This window comes from Balaenoptera physalus (genome assembly GCF_965194825.1).
Source record: "Balaenoptera physalus genome assembly, chromosome: 4".
NCBI lineage: Eukaryota > Metazoa > Chordata > Mammalia > Artiodactyla > Balaenopteridae > Balaenoptera > Balaenoptera physalus.
This window is the reverse complement of record NC_138891.1, coordinates 97297710-97322808: the sequence shown is the minus strand read 5'-3', so window position 1 is coordinate 97322808 and position 25099 is coordinate 97297710. Positions and strand designations below refer to the sequence as shown.

At 36.6% G+C, this 25099-nt stretch overlaps 2 protein-coding genes and 1 pseudogene across 10 annotated transcripts in view; 2 read left to right on the top strand and 1 right to left on the bottom strand.

Moving 5' to 3' along the window:
* The window catches only part of LOC309660004 (putative protein ARB2BP), a 302775-nt gene that overhangs the window by 225091 nt on the left and 52585 nt on the right, over positions 1-25099 (top strand). The window lies entirely within an intron of this gene.
* SENP7 (SUMO specific peptidase 7) overlaps positions 1-25099 on the bottom strand; it is a 156622-nt gene that overhangs the window by 90449 nt on the left and 41074 nt on the right. For all 8 annotated transcript variants that reach the window (XM_082460340.1, XM_082460341.1, XM_082460345.1 and 5 more), the window contains one exon: positions 11923-12020. In XM_082460340.1, the coding sequence (XP_082316466.1) occupies positions 11923-12020 (98 nt within the window). The remainder of the gene's footprint in view (positions 1-11922; positions 12021-25099) is intronic.
* On the top strand, positions 14726-24511 carry LOC309660099 (large ribosomal subunit protein uL23 pseudogene; annotated as a pseudogene). The gene has a single exon. The product of its transcript is annotated as a large ribosomal subunit protein uL23 pseudogene (transcript).

Here is a 25099-nt window from a genome sequence, read left to right as displayed (position 1 = left end):
GAAGCGGGATACAAGTCTTCAGAGGAACCTCTATAGAACTCACTGAAACTCCAAACACTTTAAGTTTACAGATTTTAAAATTATCATTAAATAATAAAGAGATGAGTGACATTTCTATGAATGAATAATAATTCATTCTTCGTTCAACAAATACTTACCAAATACCTTCTAACAAAACAACTGTACTAGTAGAATCTGGAGATTCAGCAACAAACAAAAGAGTTACAGTTCCTGTCTTCATGGAGCTTATATTCCAAAGAATTACCCAATCAGTTATTTAATTACAACTATGATGAGCAATATGAACAGGAAATACAGGTGCTGCATTTCTTCTGAACGAGATCAGGGAAGGTTTTACTGAGAATATGACATTTACGCTGAAACTGTCCAAAGGAAACAAGTGGAAAATGGAGAGTGGTTCAAAAAGGAGGACAAAATGTAAATACTCAGACATGAGTAAAGCTTCTTTAAGGAAATTAAAGGACTTACCTGGCTCAAGTGCTTAGAGTGAAGAGGAAATTTGTATAAGATAAGGATGGGCAGTTAGGCAGGACCCTGTGGACTATGTTGAGGATTTGAAACTTTAATGTCAACAACAATATCAATCCCCTAGTTTTAACAAGAGAATCATGAGACAAGAGCTGTATTTTTAAAAGATGACTTTGATCTTTTATGAAGAATAAAGAAAACACCAAGAGAAAAGGGTAATAATGAATTTAGAGAGGATATGGTGACTTAGGTATAGTTTAGTGGAATGGTGGGAGCAGAAATGGGAAAGAAGAAAAGGGACACAGACACAGCAAATGTAGGCAGTTGACAAACAGCTACGAAAGGGGGATATAGGACAAGAGCTGAAGATAAATGTGAGATGCAAGAAAGGTCTTCTTAGTTAGTTATTGGTTGGTTAGTTAGCTTAACATAGAAAATATCTGTGTAAGTTTCAGTGCTTATGGGAAGACGTCAACAGAGTAGGAGAGGTTGAAGATACAGGAGACAGGATAATTAACTTTATAATTAAGTTTCTTAAGAAGTAGCATAAAAAGAGCTAATATTTACTGAACATGCACCGTATACCAGGAAGCATGTTAAGACCTCTACAATGATTTACTTCACTTAATCCTCACAACTACTCTGTGAAGTACAATGGTAATTATTCTTCTGCAACTGAGAAGACCAAGAATAGAATGATTAACAACTAAGTCCATAGTAAAATGGGTGAGTAGTGAGAGCGGGATCCAGAGCCACACACTCTCAACTCTGTTGCCAGCACTCTTAACTGCTCCACTGTGCTGGTTTATGGTGGGAGAAGAACCCCTTTTCCTTCTTCCAGAAACCAAGATCATTTTTTCAAAGTGATACAAAAGGTGAAAGAACACAGGCTTGAGGAGAGAAAAGGCTTCAAATCATCACTGTGGAGAGGGGGAACACAAGCTGACTAGAGAAACACAGTATGATTATCTTGAAGTTGCGGAATCCAGTAGGGTTAATAACCACAAATTTATAATGGCATAAACATACTGTGTTTTGTGATTTTTTTTTCCCATCACTGCTCAGCCACCTTGGTGTCAGCACAGTGCAAAAAGATAATTAGGTTCACAAGTGACTATTAATTACGAAGGAAAAAGGCACCTTTATAACTAAAAATCTGGTAGCTACCACCTTAACCAAGTGATCAAATGTAAGGCCGCCAACAGTGGGACAAGCAGACATTACGTATCCCCTGATAGGATGCAATAAGCAAATAACATCAGCTATGAAGTACTTTTGCCAAAAATGTAACATGAACCTAATCATGAGGACAAACCCAATTATAAAAATCTAGAATGTAGGACATTCTACAAGACAACTGGCCTGAACTCTTCAAAAAAGTCAATGTCATGGTTTAGGGGGGTCGGGGGGAGGCAGAGGTTATTCTAAGATTAAGAGACTAATGAGACATAATAACCAAAAAATAAAATGCATGAACCTCAATTTGACCCTAGATTTTTTTTAACAAAAGACATTTTGGGGGACATTTAGAGAATTCTGATTCTAGACTTTATATTACATGATAATATGAAATTATTATAAATTTTCTTCATAATGTATTGTGGTTATCATGTAAAAGAATTTTCTTGTTCTTAAGAAGTGCAGGCTAAAGTACTCAGAGGTGAAGTGCCTGATGTCTGTGACTTACTTTCACATGGTTCTGGGAAAAAATATGTGTACATGAATGTGCATATGTGATATGCACTTACATACATGTATGAAAAGAGACTGAGAGAAGGCAAACGTGGGAAAACGTTAACAACATCTTGCGTGTTTGTTATACTCTTAACAAAATAATCCCGCCTGGAATCCTGTACCAAAAAAATATGAAACAGGGAAAAAAAGTTATGCATGAAGATATTCATCACAGTATTATTTATAAAAGCAACAAAACAAAAGCAAATTTAAATTCCCAGCAATAGGGACTTCCCTTGTGGTCCAGTGGTAAACAATCCTCCTTCCAATGCACAAGACGCAGGTTCAATCCCTGGTCAGGGAACTAAGATCCCACATTCCGCGTGGCAACTAAGCCCTTGCACTGCAACTACTGAGCCCATGCACTTCAACTAGAGAGAGGGGAAAAAAAACCCACATGCTACAACGCACACACACCACAACTAGAGAGAAGCCTGTGCACCACCAATGAAAGATCCCACATGCTGCAACAAAGATCCCACATGCCGCAACAAAGATCCCACGTGCCGCAACAAAGATCCCATGTGCCGCAACAAAGACCCAACACAGCCAAAAATAAAAAAATTTTTTAAATTAAAAACATAAAAATTCCCAGCAATAGCAGAATGGTTAAGTAAACAATGATAAAGCCACTTAATGGAATGTTACTTATTAGTCTCTTAAAATCTTCTACTTTAAATTTTAAGAGTGACTGGCTGTGTTTTTTTCTTTCTACTTGTCTTTATTTCTATTTTCTATACTAAGCAAGTACTATACTATTTATATAAAGAGAAATGTCAACCAATTAATTTTGTAAAGAATGGTAAACATCTTTACCTAGCCAAAAACTATCTATTGGTTAGTGAAAAAAAATTATTTTTTACATTCAGGACTACTCTTTTATAGGTTTTACAACTGCACAACTTAAAATTCTAAATGATCAAATGAAAATACTTCTAAAATCTTAAGGATATATAAGGTATACTTTTCATCTGAGAAAACTACTGACTATTAGTAATTTGCTAAATTATTTGGGAAAATACCCCAGTGATAATTTTAATGATTTTAAATATGAAAATATCCAATGTTGGAAAATGCCATTTTTCTATTCACCCAAACCAAATAAGAATCACCATTGGTGATTTTACTGGTAATTCTAATAGTTGGCTCTAAGTGAAAAAGACAATTTGGATTCTCTGTGAAAATACTTATTTCATGTTCATAAATTTGCTTTATTGCAATCTGATTGACTAATAATATCCTAAGGCAGAAGTCAGCAATCTTTTCCCTCCAAATTAAAGGTAAAATTTTTAAAATTTCTATATATTTAAATATATTTGAACATTTCACAAGAAAGACATATGAATAGCCAATATGCACATAAAAAGGCACTCAATATCATTAACCTCATCTTTCCAGTCTTTAAAAAAAGTTTGTCTTTTCAAAAAAGGGGGGAGGACAGCAAAATATTTCAAAAGACACTTTAGAGAAGATACAAAAGAACAGTAAGCACATGAAAAGATGCTCAACATCATCATTCATCAAGGAAATGCAATTAAAACCACAATAAGATATCACTACACATACATTAAAAGGGATGATGACAGAGATTGACCATACAAGCACTGGCAGGAGGGTGGAAGAAGTAAAACTCTTCTGCACTGCTGATGGGAATGTAAAGTGGCACAATTACTTTCGGAAAACATTTGGCAGTTGCTTAACAAAGTTGAAAATGTACTTTCAATGACCCAGCAACCCATCTCCTAGGTATTTAACCAAAAGGAATAAAAACATGTCCACACAGGCGCTTGTACATGAATATTCACAGCAGCTTTATTAATAGTAGTATTAATTTTTCACAGAACTAAAACAAAAAAAAGTTTAAATTTGTATGGAAACATAGAAGACCACAAGTAGCAAAACCAATCTTGAGAAACAAAAACAGAGCTGGAGGAATCAGGCTCCCTGACTTCAGACTATATTACAAACCTACAGTAATCAAAACAGTATGATACTGGCACAAAAACAGAAATACAGATCAATGGAACAGGATAGAAAGCCCAGAGATAAACCCATGCACATATGGTCACCTTATCTTTGATAAAGGAGGCACGAATATGCAATGGAGAAAAGACAGCCTCTTCAGTAAGTGGTGCTGGGAAAACTGGACGGCTACATGTAAAAGAATGAAATTAGAAAACTCCATAACACCATACACAAAAATAAACTCAAAATGGATTAAACACCTAAATGTAAGGCCAGGCACTATAAAACTCTTAGAGGAAAACATAGGCAGAACACTCTATGATATAAATCATAGCAAGATCCTTTTTGACCCACCTCCTAGAAAAATGGAAATAAAAACAAAAATATACAAATGGGACCTAATGAAACTTAAAAGCTTTTTGCACAGCAAAGGAAACCATAAACAAGACGAAAAGAAAACCCTCAGAATGGGAGAAAATATTTGCAAACGAAGCAACTGACAAAGGATTAATCCCTAAAATATACAAGCAGCTCATGAAGCTCAACTATCAGAAAAAACAAACAACCCAATCCAAAAATGGGCAGAAGACCTAAACAGACATTTCTCCAAAGAAGATATACAGATCGCCAACAAACACATGAAAGGATGCTCAACATCACTAATCATTAAAGAAATGCAAATCAAACCTACAATGAGGTATCATATCACACCGGTCAGAATGGCTATCATCAAAAAATCTACAAACAATAAATGCTGGAGAGGGTGTGGAGAAAAGGGAACCCTCCTACACTGTTGGAGGGAATGTAAATTGATACAGCCACTATGGAGAACAGTATGCAGGTTCCTTAAAAAAACTAAAAATAGAACTACCATATGACCCAGCAATCCCACTACTGGGCATATACCCTGAGAAAACCATAATTCAAAGAGTCATGTACCACAATGTTCATTGCAGCTCTATTTACAATAGTCACGACATGGAAGCAACCTAAGTGTCCATCGACAGATGAATGGATAAAGAAGATGTGGCACAAATATACAATGGAACATTATTCAGCCATAAAAGGAAACGAAATTGAGCTATTTGTAGTGAGGTGGATGGACCTAGAGACTGTTATACAGAGTGAAGTCAGAAAGAGATAAACAAATACCATATGCTAACACATATATATGGAATCTAAAAAAAAAAAAAAAAATGGTTCTGATGAACCAACGAGCAGGACAGGAGTAAAGACGCAGACACAGAAAATGGACTTGAGGACATGGGGAGAGGGAAGGGTAAGCTGGGACGAAGTGACAGAGTAGCAATGACATATATACACTACCAAATGTAAAATAGTTAGTGGGAAGCAGCCGCATAGCACAGGGAGATCAGTTTGGTGCTTTGTGACCACCTAGAGGGGTGGGATAGGGAGGGTGGGAAGGAGACGCAAAAGTGAGGGGATATGGGGATATATGTATACATACAGCTGATTCACTTTGTTATACAGCAGAAACCAACATAACATTATAAAGCAATTATACTCCAATAAAGATGTTTAAAAAAAAAAACAGAAACAGACTCACAGACATAGAAAACCAATTTATGGTTACCAAACGGGAGGGAGAGGTGGCAAGGGACAAATTAAGAATATGTGATTAACCGGTATAAACTACTATACATAAAATAGATAAGCAAGAAGGATTTACTGTATAGCACAGGAAATTATATTCAGTGTCTTGTAATAACCTATAATGGAATAAAATCTGAAAAAATATACAACTGAATCATTTTGCTGTACAACTGAAACAAAGTATTGTAAATCAACTATACTTGAATTTAAAAAATTACTGATCACAGATCACCATAACAAATATAATAATAATGAAAAAGTTTGATATATTGGGAGAATTACCAAACTGTGACACAGAGACACAAAGTGAGCAAATGTTTCTGGAAAAATGCTACCGACAGACTTGCTAAATGCAGGATTGCCTGAAACATTCAATTTGTAAAAAATGCAGTATCTCCAAAGCGCAATAACGTGAAGCACAATAAAACAAGGTATGCCTGTACCTTATGACTGGTATCCTTATAAAACTGGCAGAAACAGACAAACACAGAAGGAAGACAACATGAAGACATACAGGGAAAACATGTAAATATGGAGGACTGAATGCATGAATAAGAGAGGAGAGAGACATGGAACAGATTATTCCTTAATGCCTTCAAAGGAAGCACAGCCTTGAGCACACCTTGAGTCACATGAAATGTGAATGGATTAAATAATCTAGTCAAAGGTCAAGATTGTGAGAGTAGATTAAAAAAAAAAAAACACACAAGACCTTCTGTGTTCTGAATGTTTGTTTCCCCTCAAAATTCATATTTTGAAATCCTAATCCCCAAAATGATGGCAGTAGGAGGCGGGGCCTTTGGGAGGTGACTGGGTCATGAGGGTAGAGCCCTCATGAATGGGATTAGTGCTCATAAAAAAGGTTCAAGAGAGTACCCGTTCCACCCTTTGAGGATACAGTAAAAAGATGGCCATCTAAGAACCAGGAAGCCCTCACCAGATACTGAATCTGGGAGTGCTATGATCCTGGGCTTCCCAGGAATTATAACACTTTTGAAAAATAAATGTTTTTTGTTTATAAGCCACCTAGTCTTATGGTATTTTGTTATAACACTCTAAACAGACTAAGATAAGATCCAACTATATGCTCTCAACCAGAGACACACTTTGGACTCAAAGAAATAAACAGGTTCAAAGTAAAAGGATGGAAACAGGTATACCATGCAAACAGCAACCTTAAGACAGGTGGAATGGCTCTATCAGTATCAGACAAAATAGACTTTAAAGCAAAAAAAGAAAAAGTCTGTAGAAACAATGAGGGACATTTCATTGACAAAAGGGTTAATTCATCAGTAAGATATACTGACTATAAATACACATATACTTAATAACAGGACCACAAGGCTCATTAAGCAAAAACTAACAGAAAGGAGAAATTAACAATTCAACAGTAATAGTTCAACACTTAAAACCCCAGTCTTGATAGAACAACTAGACAAAAAATCAGCAAGGATACAGAAGGCTTGAATAACACCATCAACCAACGCATCCACAGACCACTCTAACAAACAGGAACAGAATGCACATTCTTCTCAAACACATGGAACATTCTCCAAGAAAGACCATATGCCAGGCCACAAATAAACCTCAATAAATTTACAAGAAGTGAAATCATACAAAACGTTCTCAGACCACAGTGGAATTCAATTAAAAATTAACAACAACAAAACTAAGTCATGAGGATATAATGTACAGCATGGGGACTATGGTTAATAATGCTGTATTGTATATTTGGAAGCTGTTAAGAAAGTAAATCTTAAAAGTTGTCATCATACACAAAAAAATCTGTAACTATGTGAGTGATGGATGTTACCTATACTTACTGTGGTGATCATTTCATAGTATATACAAGTATAGAATCATTATGTTGTATATCTGAAACTAATATAATGTTATATGTCAATTATACCTCAATAAAAGAAGAAAATCTTTGAAATTTAAAAATACATAGAAATTAAACAATTCACACTTTCAAAAGAAGTGAATCAATCATACCAGAAATTAGAAAATACTTTTGAGCTGAATGCAAAGAAAATCACAACATACCAAAATTTATGAGGTGCAGCTAACGCAGTGCTTAGAATAAAATTTAAAACTAAACACCTATACTAGAAAAGAAGACATCTCAAATCAATAACCTAATCATGTACCTTAAGAAATTAGAAAAAGAAGCACAAACTATGTCCAAAACAAAGAGAAGAAATAGAAAATAAGATTATAGTGAAAATAAATGAAATAGAATATAGAAAACCTACAGAGAATATTGATGAAACCAAAAGTTGGTTCTTTGAAAAGATCAACAAAATTTACAAATATCTAGGTAGACTGAACAAAAAAAGAAAGAAAGAAAGAAAACACTCAAATTACTAAAATGAGGAATGAAAGATGGGTCATCACTAACAATATTACAGAAATTTTAAACAGTATGATAGAATACTATGAACAAATATATGGCAACAAATTAGATAAATAAAATATACAAATTCCTAGAAAAACAAAAGCTACCAAAACAGACTCATAAAAAAAAAAAATAGAAAATCTCAACAGACTTATAACAAGGAAAAATCTGAATTTCTAACTGGAAAACTTCACAGAAACACACACACACACACACACACACACACACACACACACACACACACACACACACACACACACACACACACACCACCAATGAATGACCAGATGGATTCATCGGTGAATTTTATCAAACATTTAAACAAGAATTAATACCAATCCTTCAAAAACTTCCAGAAAACAAAGGAAGAGACAACACTTTTCACCTCATTCTACAAGGCTATTATTAGCCTGATTCCAAAGCCAGACAAAGACAACATAAGAAAATAGCAAGTTATTTTCTCTTCTGAATACAAACATAGATATCCTCAATAAAATCCTAGCAAACTGAAACCAGTAACATATAAATGGGATCATAAATCAGAATCAAGTGAGATTTATCCCAGGAATGCAAAGTTGGTTTAAAACCTAAAAATCAATTTATGTAATACATTATATTAATAAAGGATACAAATTACATGATATAAATGCAGAAAAAGCATTTGACAAAATCCAACACACATTCATCATAAAAAGCCTCCCACAAATTAAGAACAGAAGGGAACTTCCTCAACATGAAAAAGGGCATGTCTTAGTCTGTTCAGACTATAACAAAATATCACAGACTCAGCAGCTTATAAACAACAAACCTTTATTTCTCACGGTTCTGGAGGCTGCGAAGTCCAAGATCAGGGTGCTGGCCAACATGGTCAGGCGCTGGTGAAGGCCCTCTTCTGGGCTGCAGACTGCGGACTCCTCACAGTGTCCTCACATGGTAGAAGGCACCAGGAAGCTCTGTGAGGTCTCTTTTATAAAAAGAGCGCTAATCCCGTTCATGAGGGCTCCACCCTCATGACTTAAGCACCCCCCTCAATGGCCCCACCTCCAAACACCATCACATTGGGCATTAGGATTTCAACATATGAATTTTGGGGAGATATTGTACAAACATTCAAACCATAGCAGGGCATCTATAAAAAACCTATAACTAACATCATACTTAATGGTAAAATACTGAATGCTTTCCCTCTGATAGTAGGAACAAACAAATATTTCCACTCTCACCACTTCCATTATACATTGTACATTCTAGCCAGGACAATTAGGCAAGGGGAAAAAAATTAAAGGCCTCCAGCTGAAAAGGAAGCAGTAAAGCCATCTTTGTTTGCAGATGACATGACCTTGTATATACAAAATTCCAAGCAACCTACTAAAAATTTCTAGAACAGGATAAACAGGGTCACAGTATATAAATCAGGGTCAACATATACAAATCAATGGGATTTCTACACACTAGTAATGAACCATCTAAAACTAAAATTAAGAAAACACTTCCATTCACAACAGCATCAAAAAGAAAATACTTGGGAAAAAATTTAACAATAAATGTCCAAGACACACTGAAAGTTACAAACCACTGTTGAAAGAAATTGAATAAGACCTAAATAAATGGAAAGATATATTCATGAATCAGAAGATTTAATTTGTTAAGACAGCAATACTCCCCAAATTGGTCTACAGATTCAACATATCCTCCATCAAAATCCTTGTTGGCTGTTTTGCTCAAAATGACCAACTGATTCTAGAACTCAGTTGAAAATGCAAGGAACCCAGAACAACCAAAACAATCTTGAAAAGGGACTTCCCTGGCAGTCCAGTGGTTAAGACTCCATGCTTCCACTGCAGGGGGCATGGGTTTGATCCCTAGTCGGGGAACTAAGATCCTGCATGCCACACAGTGCAACCAGAAAATTAAAAAAAAAAAAAAGTCTTGAAAAATATTATGAAGTTGGAAGACACATTTCCCAATTTCAAAACTTACCACAAAGTTGCAATAATACAGTGTACAGCACACAGTGGTACTGACATAAAAACAGACATATAGATCAATGGACTAGAATTCCAAATCCAGAAATAAACACTTATATCAATGTCAACTGATTTTCAACAAAAGTACCAAGAAAAATTCGTACCTCTTCAACAAATGTTGCTGGGACAACTGCATATTCACAAACAATAATATAAATTTGGATGCCTATCTCATGCCATACCCAAAATTAATTCAAAATGGATAAAATACCTGTATCTAAGAGCTAGAACTATAAAACTCTTAGACAAAAACACAAGAGTAAATCATCATGACCTCAGATTAGGCAATAGTTCCTCAGATATGACAACAAAAGCACAGCAACAAAAGAAAAATAGATAAATGGGATTTCATCAAAGTGAAAAAAACTTTCGTGCTTCAAAGGACACCATCAAGAAAGTGAAAAGCTGAGTGAGAGAAAATATTTGCAAATCACATATCTGATAAGGACCTGTATCCAGAATATATAAAGAACTCTTACAACTCAACAATAAAAAGATAAACAACACAATTTTTAAACAGGCAAAGGATCTAAACAGACATTTCTCTAAAGAAGATATACAAATGACCAACAGGCATGTAAAAAGACACTCAATGTCATTAGGAAATATGTATCAAAACCACAATGAGATTACCATTTCACACCCACTAGGACAACTATGGAAAGAAGGAAGGAAGGGAAGGAGGAAGGGAAAATAAGTATTGATAAGGATATGGAGTCACCGATATGTTTATTTCCTAAGGACAATTCACTTGAAAGGTGAGAATTCAGACTAAACAGCTTACAGAGTGCTCTGACATAAAATCAAGAACTCCAATTAGGACTTCCCTGGTGGCACAGTGGTTAAGAATCCGCCTGCCAAATGCAGGGGACACGGGTTCGAGCCCTGGTCCGGGAAGATCCCACATGCCACGGAGCAACTAAGCCCATGTGCCACAACTACTGCCTGTGCTCTAAAGCCTGCATCCCACAACTACTGAGCCCATGTGCCACAACTACTGAGGCCCATCTGCCTAGAGCCTGTGCTCTGCAACAAGAGAAGCCCGCACACCGCAACGAAGAGTAGCCCCTGCTCACTGCAACTAGAGAAAGCCCGTGCACAGCAGCAAAGACCCAATGCAGCCAAAAATAAATAAACTAAAAAAAAAAAAGAACTCCAATTAGTCTTCTAATTTGTGCAAACTCCCAATAATTGTAATTTTTACTTTGTTACTGTCACTTTTTATTCATTCACTATTCTAAAAAAGATAACACCCTTTTGCAAAATAACAACTTTTTAAGCATTTACTGATGTCCAATACTAAAATTCAGCTCCGATTTCCTGCTGCTAATAACTGTAATTTGAATCCCATAGATATTTAATTCCAGTATATCCATTATTCATTAATACTATGACTTTAAGACCACAGTTGCTAAATGGAGCACAAATGATGAATCCAGCATCTTAATGAGTCTATATGTAACTCTTGCTTTATTAGCTAAAGCTTTCAAGATGTTACAAACACACAAAAACAAGGAGTTAAGATGAATTAGAATCACAGAAAGAGCTTAGAAGGAACCGTAGAGGCCACTGAACTCAATCACTGTATTTTAAAAGTTGTGGAAATTGAGAACCAAAAAGGTTAAATGAATCATTCATGGTCACACTATACATAGTATAAGCCCATCCTATATCACACACATACATGTATCTTACCTTTCTGGTGATGTCTTAGAAGTGACAGGACGCCCACGTACACCCTTTTTACTTTTATGGTCTACAGAGAGGACCTTATTTCTTAGGCTCCTTTTCCACTAAGAAAAAAAAATGGAATTTGGAATTTCAATAATAAATATAGCAATATGACAATTAAGACGCACTTAAATTTTATTTTTATTTAGAAATTCAAGGTAAACAGCCAAAGTCATAACGGTTCACAGAGGGGGAAAAATGCAATCTACAAAATACCTGGCATCTTTTGCTAGTGAGGATATAAAAGTCCAATAAATAATAGAAGAAAGACATGTATGGACTTCCCTGGCGATCCAGTGGTTAAGACTCCACATTCCACTGCAAGTGGCGTGGGTTCAATCCCTGGTTGGGGAACTAAGATCCCACATGCCATGCAGCCAAAAAATAAATAAATAAATGAATAAATAAATAAACAAAGGGTCTGGACTTAATTCGTTAAAAAAAGAAAAAGAAAAAAGACATTTAAAAATGTAAAGGTAATTTTAGTCAGGAAATAGACATTTTAAGATTCAAAAGCTTACATAACTATGAGAAATGGTGAATGTGTTTAAAGGAAATAAAAATAATTACATGCCGAGTTAAACAGAGTCTGTGATTATGAAGTAACTGCATTTATAAACAATTGGAAGGGATTACAACTGATTCCCTATGAACTGCTTCATGGAAAAACTTTAGGGAAGAGTCAGATATCTTACTAACAGTGTTTAGGTTTAATCCAACTACAAACAAAGTTAAAATTGATTTAGTTAATATAGAAACGGGACTTCCCTGGTGGTGCAATGGTTAAGAATCCACCTGCCAATGCAGGGGACACAGGTTCAATCCCTGGTCCGGGAAGATCCCACATGCCACGGAGCAACTAAGCCCACGTGCCACAACTACTGAGCCTGCACTCTAGAGCCTGCGAGCCACAACTACTGAGCCCGCGCACACAACTACTGAAGCCCACACATCCTAGAGCCTGCACACCGCAACTACTGAGCCCTCATGCCGCAACTACTAAAGCCTGTGTAACTAGAGCCCGTGCTCCGCAACAAGAGAAGTCACCGCAATGAGAAGCCCACGCACCACAACAAGAGTAGCCCCCGCTCATCACAACTAGACAAAGCCTGCGTGCAGCAGAGACCCAACGCAGCCAAAATTAAAAAATTTTTAAATATATATATATAAACAGTGTGGGGACTTCCCTGGTGGTGCAGTGGTTAAGAATCCGCCTGCCAATGCAGGGGACACAGGTTCGAGCCCTGGTCCAGGAAGATCCCACATGCCACAGAGCAACTAAGCCCATGCACCACAACTACTGAGCCTGTGCTCTAGAGCCTGTGAGCCACAAATACTGAAGCCCACGCGCCGAGAGCCTGTGTTCCGCAACAAGAGAAGCCACCACAATGAGAAGCCCGCACACCTCAATGAAGAGCAGCCCCAGCTCGCCGCAACTAGAGAGCCCACACGTAACAACGAAGACCCAATGCAACCATAAATAAATAAATAAGTAAATAAATTTTTTTTTTAAAAAAGAGAAACAGTGTGAATCTGGGCAAATAAATTACTTACCTTCTCTATGCGTTAGTTTCCTTACGTAATAATGGTTACTATCTCACAAGGATATATGATGATTATATATGTAATAAGTTTAAAATACTGTCTTCCTTCCTAAATAGACATTTCTCCAAAGAATACATAAAAATGGCCAAAAAGCACCACAACAAAGAGCAGCCCCACTCGCCGCAACTAGAGAAAGCCCACGTGCACCTACGAAGTCCCAACGCAGCCAAAAAGAAATAAATTAATTTTTTTTTACGAAGTCTACAAATAACAAATGCTGGAGAGGGTGTGGAGAAAAGGGAACCCTCTTAACGCTATTGGTGGGAATGTAAATTGGTGTGGCCACTATGGAGAACACTATAGAGGTTCCTTAAAAAACTAAAAATAGAGTTGCCATATGATTAGCAATCCCTCTCCTCGGCATATATCCAGAGAAAACTGTAATTCAAAAAAATACATGCACTCCAATGTTCATAGCAGCACTATTTACAATGGCCAAGACATGGAAGCAACCTAAATGTCTATTGACAGATGAATGGATAAAGAAGATGTGGTATACATATACACACACACACACACACACACACACACACACACACACACACACACACACACACAGTGGAATATTACTCAGCCACAAAAAAGAATGAAATAATGCCATTTGCAGCAACATGGATGGACCCAGAGATTATATTAAGTGAAGTAAGTCAGAAAGAGAAAGACAAATACCATATGATATCACTTATATGTGGAATCTAAAATATGACACAAATGAACTTATTTATGAAACAGAAACAGACTTAGAGACATAGAAAACAAACTTACGGTTACCAAAGGGGAAAGGGGGTGGAGGAGGGATAAATTAGGAGTTTGAGATTAGCAGATACAAATTAATACATATAAAATAAACACCAGGGTCCTACTGTATAGCACAGACAACTATATTCAATATCCTGTAATAAACCATAATGGAAAAGAATATGTATACATATGTATAACTGAATCACTTTTCTGTACACCTGAAACTAACACAACAATGTAAATCAACTATAGCTAAAATATACTGTCTTCCTCAAAGAGATATTTGTACACCTATGTTCATAGCAGCATTTTTCACAATAGCTACAAGGTGGAAACAACTCAAGTGTCCCATCAATAATAACACCTATAATAATGAATTGTGGCATATACATACAATGAAATATTACTCAGCCTTAAAAAGTAAGGAAATTCTGACACACGCTACAATATGCATGAACTTTGACAACTATGAGATAATAAAAAATATTTATATTGGTCTCTGGCCCCAGTTCCTACACAGAGGTCCTAAAACCCTTGTAATTTCCTTGGTGATAGGAGCATCTTTTGCTATAATATCTGGTTTTTAACCCCAATCTCTGACACAGGGCTCCTAAAACCCTCACAATTTCCTGGGTGATAGATGTGCCTTTTGTACTAATGAAGCGACTCTGGGTGAGATCCTGGATGGCTCCTGGATAGGGGCTAGTCACCAGAAAGACCAAGCCAATATTACAAGCTTGGAATTCTCATCTTTGCCCCCCATTTTCTAGAGAGGGGAGAGGGACTGGAAACAGAATTAATTATTGGTCATGCCTATGTGAGCAAATCTCCATTACAATAGCAAAAATATTATATGAGGTTCAAAGAGCTTTCAGGTTGGTAAACACATCCATATACCTGGAAGGTGACACACCCCAACTCCACAGGGAAGGAAGCTCCTGCACTCAGGACCCTACCAGACCTTGCCCTATGTATCTATTCATTTGGCTATTCATCTGTATCCTTTATCATGTCCTTAAATAAACTGGTAAATGTAAATAAGTGCTTCTCTGAGTTCTGTGAACTGCTCTAGCATAAATTAATCAAACCTGAGGAGAGGGTCATGGGAATCTCAGATTTATAGCCAGCTGGTCAGAAGCACAGGTGACAACCTGGAATTGTGATTGGCATCTGAAGTGGGGTGGGAGCAGTCTTGGGACTGAGCCCACAACCTGTGAGATCTGAAACCATCTCCACATAGATAGTGTCAGAATTGAGATAAATTGTAGGACACCCAGTTCATGTCCCAGAGGATTGCTTGGTGGGGGAAAACCCACACACATCTGGTGTGAGAAGTGTTGTGAAAATGATAGTAGTATGAGAGTAAAGGAGAAACACAGGAGGAAGATGGGTTTTTCCCAACTCAATGACATTAGGTTAAGTGAAATAAGCCAGTAATAAAAAGACAAATACTCTATGGTTCAAGTTATAGGAAGTATCTAGAGTACACAGAGATAGAAAACAGTAGAATTTTGGTTGCCAGGGGATGGGAGAGGGGGAAATGGAGAGTTATTTTTTAATGGGTAAAGTGTTTTGGTTTTGCAAGATGTAAAGAATTCTGGAGATAGACGGTGGTGATGGTTGCACAACAATGCGAATATACTAAATGCCAGTGAACTGTACCCTTAAAAATGGTTAAGATGATAAATTTAATGTTATGTGTGCTTTACCATAATTGAAGATACATTTGAAAAAGTAAAAAAAAAAAATTTAAGTAATGAAAAACACTGTCTTAACCATGATAGCCCTCAATAAACTGTCATTTTTATTCTCCAGGCATTATTATCTCATTATCACCACAGCCCTACATGGTATAAAACTCATCACTTTATAAGTGGGAAGTGAAGCTCAGAGAATAAACTTCACCAATTAACCCAAGTCTGCCTGACATAAAAGCCTATGCTCCTTCCAATGCTGCAGTTCTAAATTACACAAATTCTCTGAAATCTTTCCTATCAAGATATCAACCTAAACACAATGTCACTCCCATTTCACTACAAAATGTAAATGTATCAATATAACTAGATTAAAAATACATTTTTCCTCCATTTTCAGTATCACTGTCTTAGTTCTCTGCCTCTTACTTCTGACCTGAACTCTTGCAATGTTCTCCTAATGGGATTCCCTGCAAATGGTCTCTTCTTCCCCCCCAGTCCAGCAGCCACTCCATCATGAAAGTTAAATCTTTCAAAAATGCAAATCTGATGTCATTCTCCTGCTTAAATTCCTAAGTATTTCCCACTACCTAAGGAGAAAAAAAAAAAAAAAAAGAACTGAGTTCTCTTTCTCACTTCTGCTTCCCATGAATCTTCTATTCTGACAACACTAAACTATATGTAGTTCCCTGAAAGTGCATGCCATTCAGATCCTTTGACATCTTTGTGTACATGTTTCCTCTTACTAGAATGTGCTTTGCCCTCCCCAGTTCTCCTTGTTCATTAAGTCCCAGATCAACACCACCTATGAAGCCTTCCTCACTCTCTAGAAAAGTAAATCAGTATCTCTGCTGTAACACTATTTTACATACCTCTATTACTGATAACAGTTCTCACAATGAATTACATTATTTGTTTACATAAAACTGCAACCAGGACTGGGAATAATTTAGCTCACAAGCTAGACTCTCAGAACTACTGGTTAACTAGTTTCCCACAACTGTTTCACTAATCTCACAGTAAATGCAGCTTTCACATTTTTTGTTTCCAAATTTTTTTCTACCTTACTAATAACATTGTAATTAGGTTTTGCCTATATTTGCAAAATGCTGAGAGTACTAGTCTTTGAGTCTCATATTCTGTACAGAAAAGAAACATAATTCCCACCAAAGAGGGGGAAAAAGAATGAGAAGTTTTAAACTATTACAAAAAATGAAACAAACACAATGAGACAAAATGAAGATAACTTTAATAGGAGAGGAGGGGAATTGATTAAAATTTTATTAACTCTAAATAACAGTAAGATGTTCCAATGCCCATCTCCAATCCTACCACAGCCAAGGGTAATCTGGAGTGTATCTACAGACATTATCAGAGGAAAACAAAAATTCACTTAGACTTTGATAAATTGTTTCTTATATTTAATATCACACTAGAATCTTTTTTCTTTCAAAAGTTGGATTAGAATTGCAGCCTGGATAATAACTTGTATTTTTCAGAGATACAATTTTTCACTTAGTCTATGAACCTATATATATGCTATCTCTGAAAAAAAATCAGATAACAAAGAATTCTCCCACAATCTGATTATGAATGAGAATTTATTCACATACATATTTTGAAAGCTATCTGATCACAAATAGGAAGGCTGAAATAGTATGAATAATTGTAATTTAAATATGAAAAAACTTATAGAAGAATAAAAGACTTTGCTTAGAGACAAGATCAAATCATTTAGTTACCTGATTTTGAAGCTCTCATTCTAGCAGGGACACCAAAATAAAATACTATGATAATTAAAACCAAATGTTCCATAAGAACTTGACTAAAATTTTTCTTGGACAAATCAACTCTACATCCATTCTAAGTGGTGCAGTGTTCACAGTCTCAACTGAGTACTTCTTTACATACTAAAAACGAACCAAATCTGCATCCTGAAGAAAATATCAGCTTTGCTTACAACTACTTATCCATGTCACAGCCTACTGTAATAAAAGATGGATGATGACTTTCCAACCAATTGAGATTATTGGTCAGGATTTAAATTTTATACCAGAATTTCAATCCTATTGACTCTTCATCTAATTTCCAAATTAGCAGCAGGTAATGTCAACACTGAAAACACTTATCAGAAAATGTAAGCTGAAATTATTTGGTAACCAACATCTACTGAACAGCTGGATAAACTGGTGAGGTGGGGGGAGAGAGGCTATCTGGGGAATCCTGTATTCTCTTCAACAAGTTTTCCCTGATGGTAACACCTTGCATAACTGCACAGCAATATCATCACCAGGAAACTGACATTGAAACAATCCATGACCTTATTAAGATTTCACCTGTTTTACATGCACACACTTGTGTGTGTGTGTGTTTGTGTGTGTGCATTTAGTCCTAAGCGATTTTATCACATGTAGACATCTCTGTGACTACAACCAAACTCAAGATATAGAACAGTTGTGTCATAAAGATCCTTTCTGCTACCCTTTTATAAACACATCTGCCACTCTCCCCTTCCACTAACCCCCTACCCTACAGGATCAAATCATTTAGTTACCTAATTTTGAAGCTCTCATTCTAGCAGGGATTTCCCAGAGTTTTCCTAGACATTCAAATGAACATTTAAGAAGAAAATAAAGTGAATTCTACACAACCTATTCCATTAACTAGAAATAAACAATTCCCAATTCAATCCATAAAGCAAACATTATACTGATACCAAATCAATATAATGACAGTACAAGAAAACTAAAGACCAATATCCCTGATAAGTACAGACAAAAATACTCAACAAAAATCAGCAGATCAAAACCAGCAATATATAAAAAGAATAATACAGCATGACTAATTAGGGTTTATTCTAGGACAGAAAAGTGGTTTAATATTTGAAAATCAAATCAATCTATGATTTAAAAAAGAAAAAAGACCCTACTCTACACTGTATACAATAAACTCACTTTAAATATAAAGACACAAACAGATTAAAAGTAAAGGGATGAAGAAAGAAACACCATTCTAAGACATCAAAAGACAGTTACAGTAGCTATATTAATTTCAGACTGAGATATCAGAGGAAAAAACAGTATCAAATTTGGGGATACAGGGATAAAGAGGAATATTACATAATGATAGAGGGGTCAATTCGCCAAAAAAAATAATAATCCTTAATGTATATATGCCTAACACCAAAATACATAAGGCAAAAACTGATAGAAATATTGATACAAGGACAAATAGACATATCTACAATTATAGTTGAAGACTTCAACATCTCTCTATCAGAAACAGATCCAGCAGGCAGAAAATCAATAAGGAAATAATTGAACTGAAAAACACCATCAGCCAACTAAATCTAATTAACATTTATAGAATACTTCATCTAAAACAGAATACACATTCTTCTCAAGTGCACATGCTTAGAGGGAAATTTATAGCATTGAATGCATGTATTAAAAAAGGAGACAATTCTAAAATCAATAATGCAAACTTCCAGCTTTGGAAATTAAAAAAAGAAGGGCAAATTTATTCCAAAGTAAGCAGAAGAAAATAAATAAATAAATAAAAGAGCAGAAATCAATGAAATTGAAAAAAAAGTCAATGAAATTGAAAACAAGAAATCAACAGAGAAAATCAACTAAATCAAAGGTTGGTTCTTTGAAAAAAATCAATAAAATTGATAAACCTCTACCCAGGTTAACTAAGAAAAAAAACAGAAGAGACAGATTACTAATATCAAAAATGAAAGAGGGGCAATCAGTACTGGTCCAATGGACATTATATAGAAATAATACAGAAATGCTATGAACAACTCAATGCCCACAAATGTGAAAACTTACATGAAAATGGACCAATACCTTGAAAGATACAATTGATCAAAACTCATGTAATCTGAATAGGCCCATATCTATTAAAGAAATTGAATCAATTGAATCAATATTTAATACCTTCCAAAACAGAAAGGACTAGGCCCAGTTTGGTTCATCAGTGAATTCTACCAAACATTTAAGGAATCAATTATACAAATTCTCTATAATTTCTTTCACAAAATAGTAGAGGAACACTTCCAAACTCATTCTATGAGGCCAGCCTTTCTATTTTTCCTAATATTTATTTATTTATTTACTTATTTATTTGGCTGTATCGGGTCTTAGTTGCAGCATGCAGGATCTTTGTTGTGGCATGTGGAATCCTTGGTTGCAGTGCACGGGTTCTTTGTTGCGGCACGCAGGCTTCTCTCTAGTTGTGGCACTCGGGCTCCAGAGTGTGCAGGCTCAGTAGTTGCGGTGCGTGGGCTCTCTAGTTGTGGCAGACGGGCTCTAGAGCGCACAGGCTCAGTAGTTGCAAAGCATGGGCTTACTCGCCCCATGGCATGTGGGATCTAGTTCCCTGACCAGGGATCAAAACCATGTCATGTCCCCTGCACTGGAAGGTAGATTCTTAACCACCAGACCACCAGGGAAGTCCCGAGGCCAGCCTTAATACCAAAACCAGAAAAATACATTACAAAAAAAGAAAACTACACAATATCTCTTATGAACATAGGTGCAAATATTCTCAACAGAATCAAATCCAACAAAGTATAAAAAGAATTACATATCATAAACAAGTGAGACTTATTTCAAATAAGCAATATGGTTAAGCATTTGAAAAATCCATTAATGTCAACAAGTTAAAGAAGAAATATGAAATGGTCATATCAATAGATGTGGAAAAAGCATCTGACAAAACCCAAAAGCCATTTATGATTTTTTTTTAACTCTCAGAAAACTAGGAATAGAGGGGAATATTTTTAATTTGATTAAGAATATCTACAATAAACCTACAGCCAACATCACACTTAATGGCGAGAAACCATATGCTTTGATGCTAAGATTGAGAACAAGCAAAGAATGTTCCCTCTCATCACTCCTATTCAACCTCATACTGGAAGTCCTAGATAATGCAATGAGACAAGAAAAGGAAATAAAAGGGATACGGATTGGGAAGGAAAAAATAAAACCTTTATTTGAGATGACATAATTGTCTATGTAGGAAATCCCAGAGATGAATTTGAATTAAAAAAAAAAAAAAAAAAAACTTCCTTGAACTAATAAGCAATTATAGCAACAGTGCAGGAAACAAGATGAATATACAAAAATTAATTGCTTTCTTACATGAAGGTAAAGAACTATTAGAATTTGAAATTAAAAACACAATACCATTTACATTAGCACTGAAAAAATTAAATACTTATGTACAAGTCTTTAAAAATGTATAAAATCTATACGAAAAGAACTATAAAACTCCAATGAAAGATATCAAAGATCTAAATAAATAGATATTCCATGCACATGAATAGGAAGACTCAATACTGTTCAGATGTCAGTTCTTCCCAACTTGATCTACAGAATCAACACAATTCCAATCAGTATGCCAGCAAGTTATTGTGTGGATTTCGACAGACTGATTCTAAATTTTAAACAGAAAGGTGAAAGACCCAGAATAGCCAATACAATATTAAAGAACAAGCTCAGAGAACTGATACTACCACCTTAAAGACTTACTATAAAGCTACAGTAACCAAGACAGCATGGTATTGACAAAAAAACAGACAAATAGATCAACAGAACAGAATAGATAGCTGAGAAAAGGATCCACACAATGTAATCAATTAATTTCTATCAAAGGAACAATGGCAATTCAATGGAGAAAGGCTAATCTTCAACAAATGACGCTAAAACAACTGGCCACTCGTGTATGAAGAAATAAACAAAGACACAAATCTTATACCTTTCACAAAAATTAACTGAAAATGGATCACAGATCTAAATGTAAATTGCAAAACTATAAAATTCCTAAAAGATAACATAAGAGATAATCTAGGTGACCTTCAGTTGAACAATTACTTCTTAGATATAATACCTAAAGCACAATCCATGAAGGAAAAATTGAAATTTGGGCTTCATTAAAATTAAAACTGCTCTGTGAAAGATACTGTTAAAAGAATGAAAAGTTAAGACACAGACTAGAAAAAACTCTTTGCAAAACACATATGTGATAAAGGACTGGTATCCAAAATATACAATCAACTCTTAAAACTAAAAAGCAAGAAAACAAACAATTTTTAAAATGAGAGAATTCCCTGGTGATCTGGTGGTTAGGACTCGACGCTTTCACTGCTGTGGGCCCGGGTTCAATCCCTGGTTGGGGAACTAAGATCCCACAAGCCATGCAGCACAGCCAAAAAGAAAAAATGAGCCAAAAATGTGAACACACACTTCACCAAAGAAGATATACAGATGACAAATATGCATATGAAAAGAAGCTCACCAAAACATGTCATCAGGGAATTACAAGGTAAAACAAAGAGATACTACTACATACCTATTAGAATGGCTAAAACCCAAAACACTGACTACCCCAAATGTTGGCCAGGATGTGGAATAACAGGAAATCTCATTAGTTGCTGGTGGAAATGCAAAATGGTACAACCATTCTGAAAGATGCTTTGGCAATTTCTGACAAAACTAAACATACTCTTAACATACAGTCTAGCAACTGCACTCCTTAGTATTTACCCAAATAAGTTGGAAACTTCTGTCCACAAAAAAATCTGCACATTAATGTTTAGTGCAGCTTTATTCATAATTGCGAAAACTTTAAAGTAACCAAGGTGTCTTTCAATAGATGATAAAGAAACTGTGGTACACCCACATAATGGAGTATCATTCAGCAATAAAAACAAAGGACAGTGGGGGAGTCTGTGCATGTGTAGGGGCAGGGGATATACGGGAACTGTCTGTATTTTCTGCTCAATTTAGCTGTGAACCTAAAGTTACTCTAAAAAATAGTCTTTCTAAAAATAAAAAATTTTTTTTAAAGAAACGAGCTAACAAGCCACAAAAAGACACTCTGATGAACATAAAAGCATACAGCTAAGTGAAAGAAGCCAATCTGAAAAGGCTGTATGATTCCAAGTATATGACAATATGATTTAAAAAAAATATATATGGGGACTTCCTTGATGGCACAGTCATTAAGAATCCACCTGCCAATGCAGGGGACACGGGTTCGAGCCCTGGTCCGGGAAGATCCCACGTGCCGCAGAGCAACTAAGCCCGTGCGCCACAACTACTGAGCCTGTGCTCTAGAGCCCACAAGCCACAACTACTGAGCCTGCGAGCCACAACTACTGAAGCCCATGCACTTAGAGCCCATACTCACAACAAGAGAAGCCACCACAATGAGAAGCCCGCGCACCACAATGAACAGTAGCCCCCACTCGCCACAGCTAAAAGAAAGCCCGAGCGCAGCAACAAAGACCCAACGCAGCCAGAAATAAATAAATAAATAAATAAAATTTTAAAACTACGGAGCTTTTCACGCAGATGGCGCCAAAGGCAAAGAAAGAAGCCCCTGCACCTCCCAAAGCCAAAGCCAAAGCAAAAGCAAAAGCTTTGAAGGCCAAGAAAGCACTGTTGAAAGGTATTCACAGCCACAAAAAAAAGAAGATCTGGACATGGTGACCTTCCGACGGCCCAAAACACTGCAGCTCAAGAGGCAGCACAAATATCCTCAGAAGAACACCCCTAGAAGAAACAAGCTTGACCACTATGCCATCATCAAGTTCTCCCTCACCACCAAGTCAGCCATGAAGAAAATAGAAGACAACAACACACTGGTGTTCATTGTGGATGGCAAGGCCAACAAACACCAAATTAAACAGGCTGTGAAGAAGCTCTGACGTTGACATGGCCTGATGGAAAGAAGAAGGCATATGTTCTACTGGCTCCTGACTATGATGCTTTGGAGTAGCCAACAAAATTGGGATCATCTAAACTGAGTCCAGCTAGCTAATTCAAAATATAAAAGTTTTCACTGTAAATAAAAAAACTATAGAGATATTAAAAAGATCAGTGGAGAACAAGAAATTTTTAGAACAGTGAAATTATCCTGAAATACACTGTAATAGTGGATACACGTCATCATACATTTCTCAAAACACATAGAATATACTATACAAAAAGTGAACCCTAATATAAACTACGGACTTCAGTTAATAATATATCAGAGGTGTTCCAGTTCACGATGATGATGTAGGTAGTGTCCTGAATTCACTTCCTCCCATGGACACACCAAATCTACAGCTACATACAGAACAACTCCCTCTGAAAGAAATCCAGAAACTAGCTGAGCAACTCTTATCACACAAATGAGAAAAAACCCACATCAAAACTGGTAGGAGGGGCTTCCCTGGTGGTGCAGTGGTTGAGAATCCGCCTGCCGGTGCAGGGGACATGGGTTTGATCCCTGGTCCGGGAAGATCCCACATGCTGTGGAGCAACTAAGCCTGTGCACCACAACTACTGAGCCTGTGCGCCTAGAGCCCGTGCTCCGCAACGAGAAGCCACCGCAATTAGAAGCCCGCGCACCACAACGAAGAGTAGCCCCCGCTCGCCGCAACTAGAGAAAGCCTGCGCGCAGCAAGGAAGACCCAACGCAGCCAAAAATAAATAAATAAATAAATAAATTTATAAAAAAAACTGGTAGGAGAGGCTGAGACATAATCTCTCCATAAACACCATCCCCAGCAGATCAGAACACAGCCAGAAAGGAACTCACAACTCCCAGCTTTTCCCTAAGGAGCAATGGGTTTGCACCCCACATTTGGCACCCCAACTTTTAAGATTATCACCAAGGAGATAGGCCCCCAAAACATTTAGCTTTAAAAGGCAACAGAACTTGCATCTAAATATAAGACCCATAAGGCTTTGGCATACTAAGACACAGTTCTTAAAAGGCTCACATGGACTCACCATGGCTAACCCTCCAGGACCCAGAATAGAGGCAGCAGACTAAAATGCACCCAGTCTTTCTATAAAAGAGGCCTATTTGTTTATCTCAAAATCTGCAGTATGAAGGGCAGGCTTCTAATTTAACATGCATCCCAGGTCCAACTGCAACACTCTCCAGAGACCATGGAGGCAGGTAGGCACCATCTCTGAGCTCTCCCTCTACCTCCAGGTTGCCCTTATCTCCCAAAAAGCAGCTTATGCACAAGACTGGCACACCAGTTTTTGCAGCTGCTGCCCAGGAGATACCCCTTAATCACCTGGCTCTGGTGG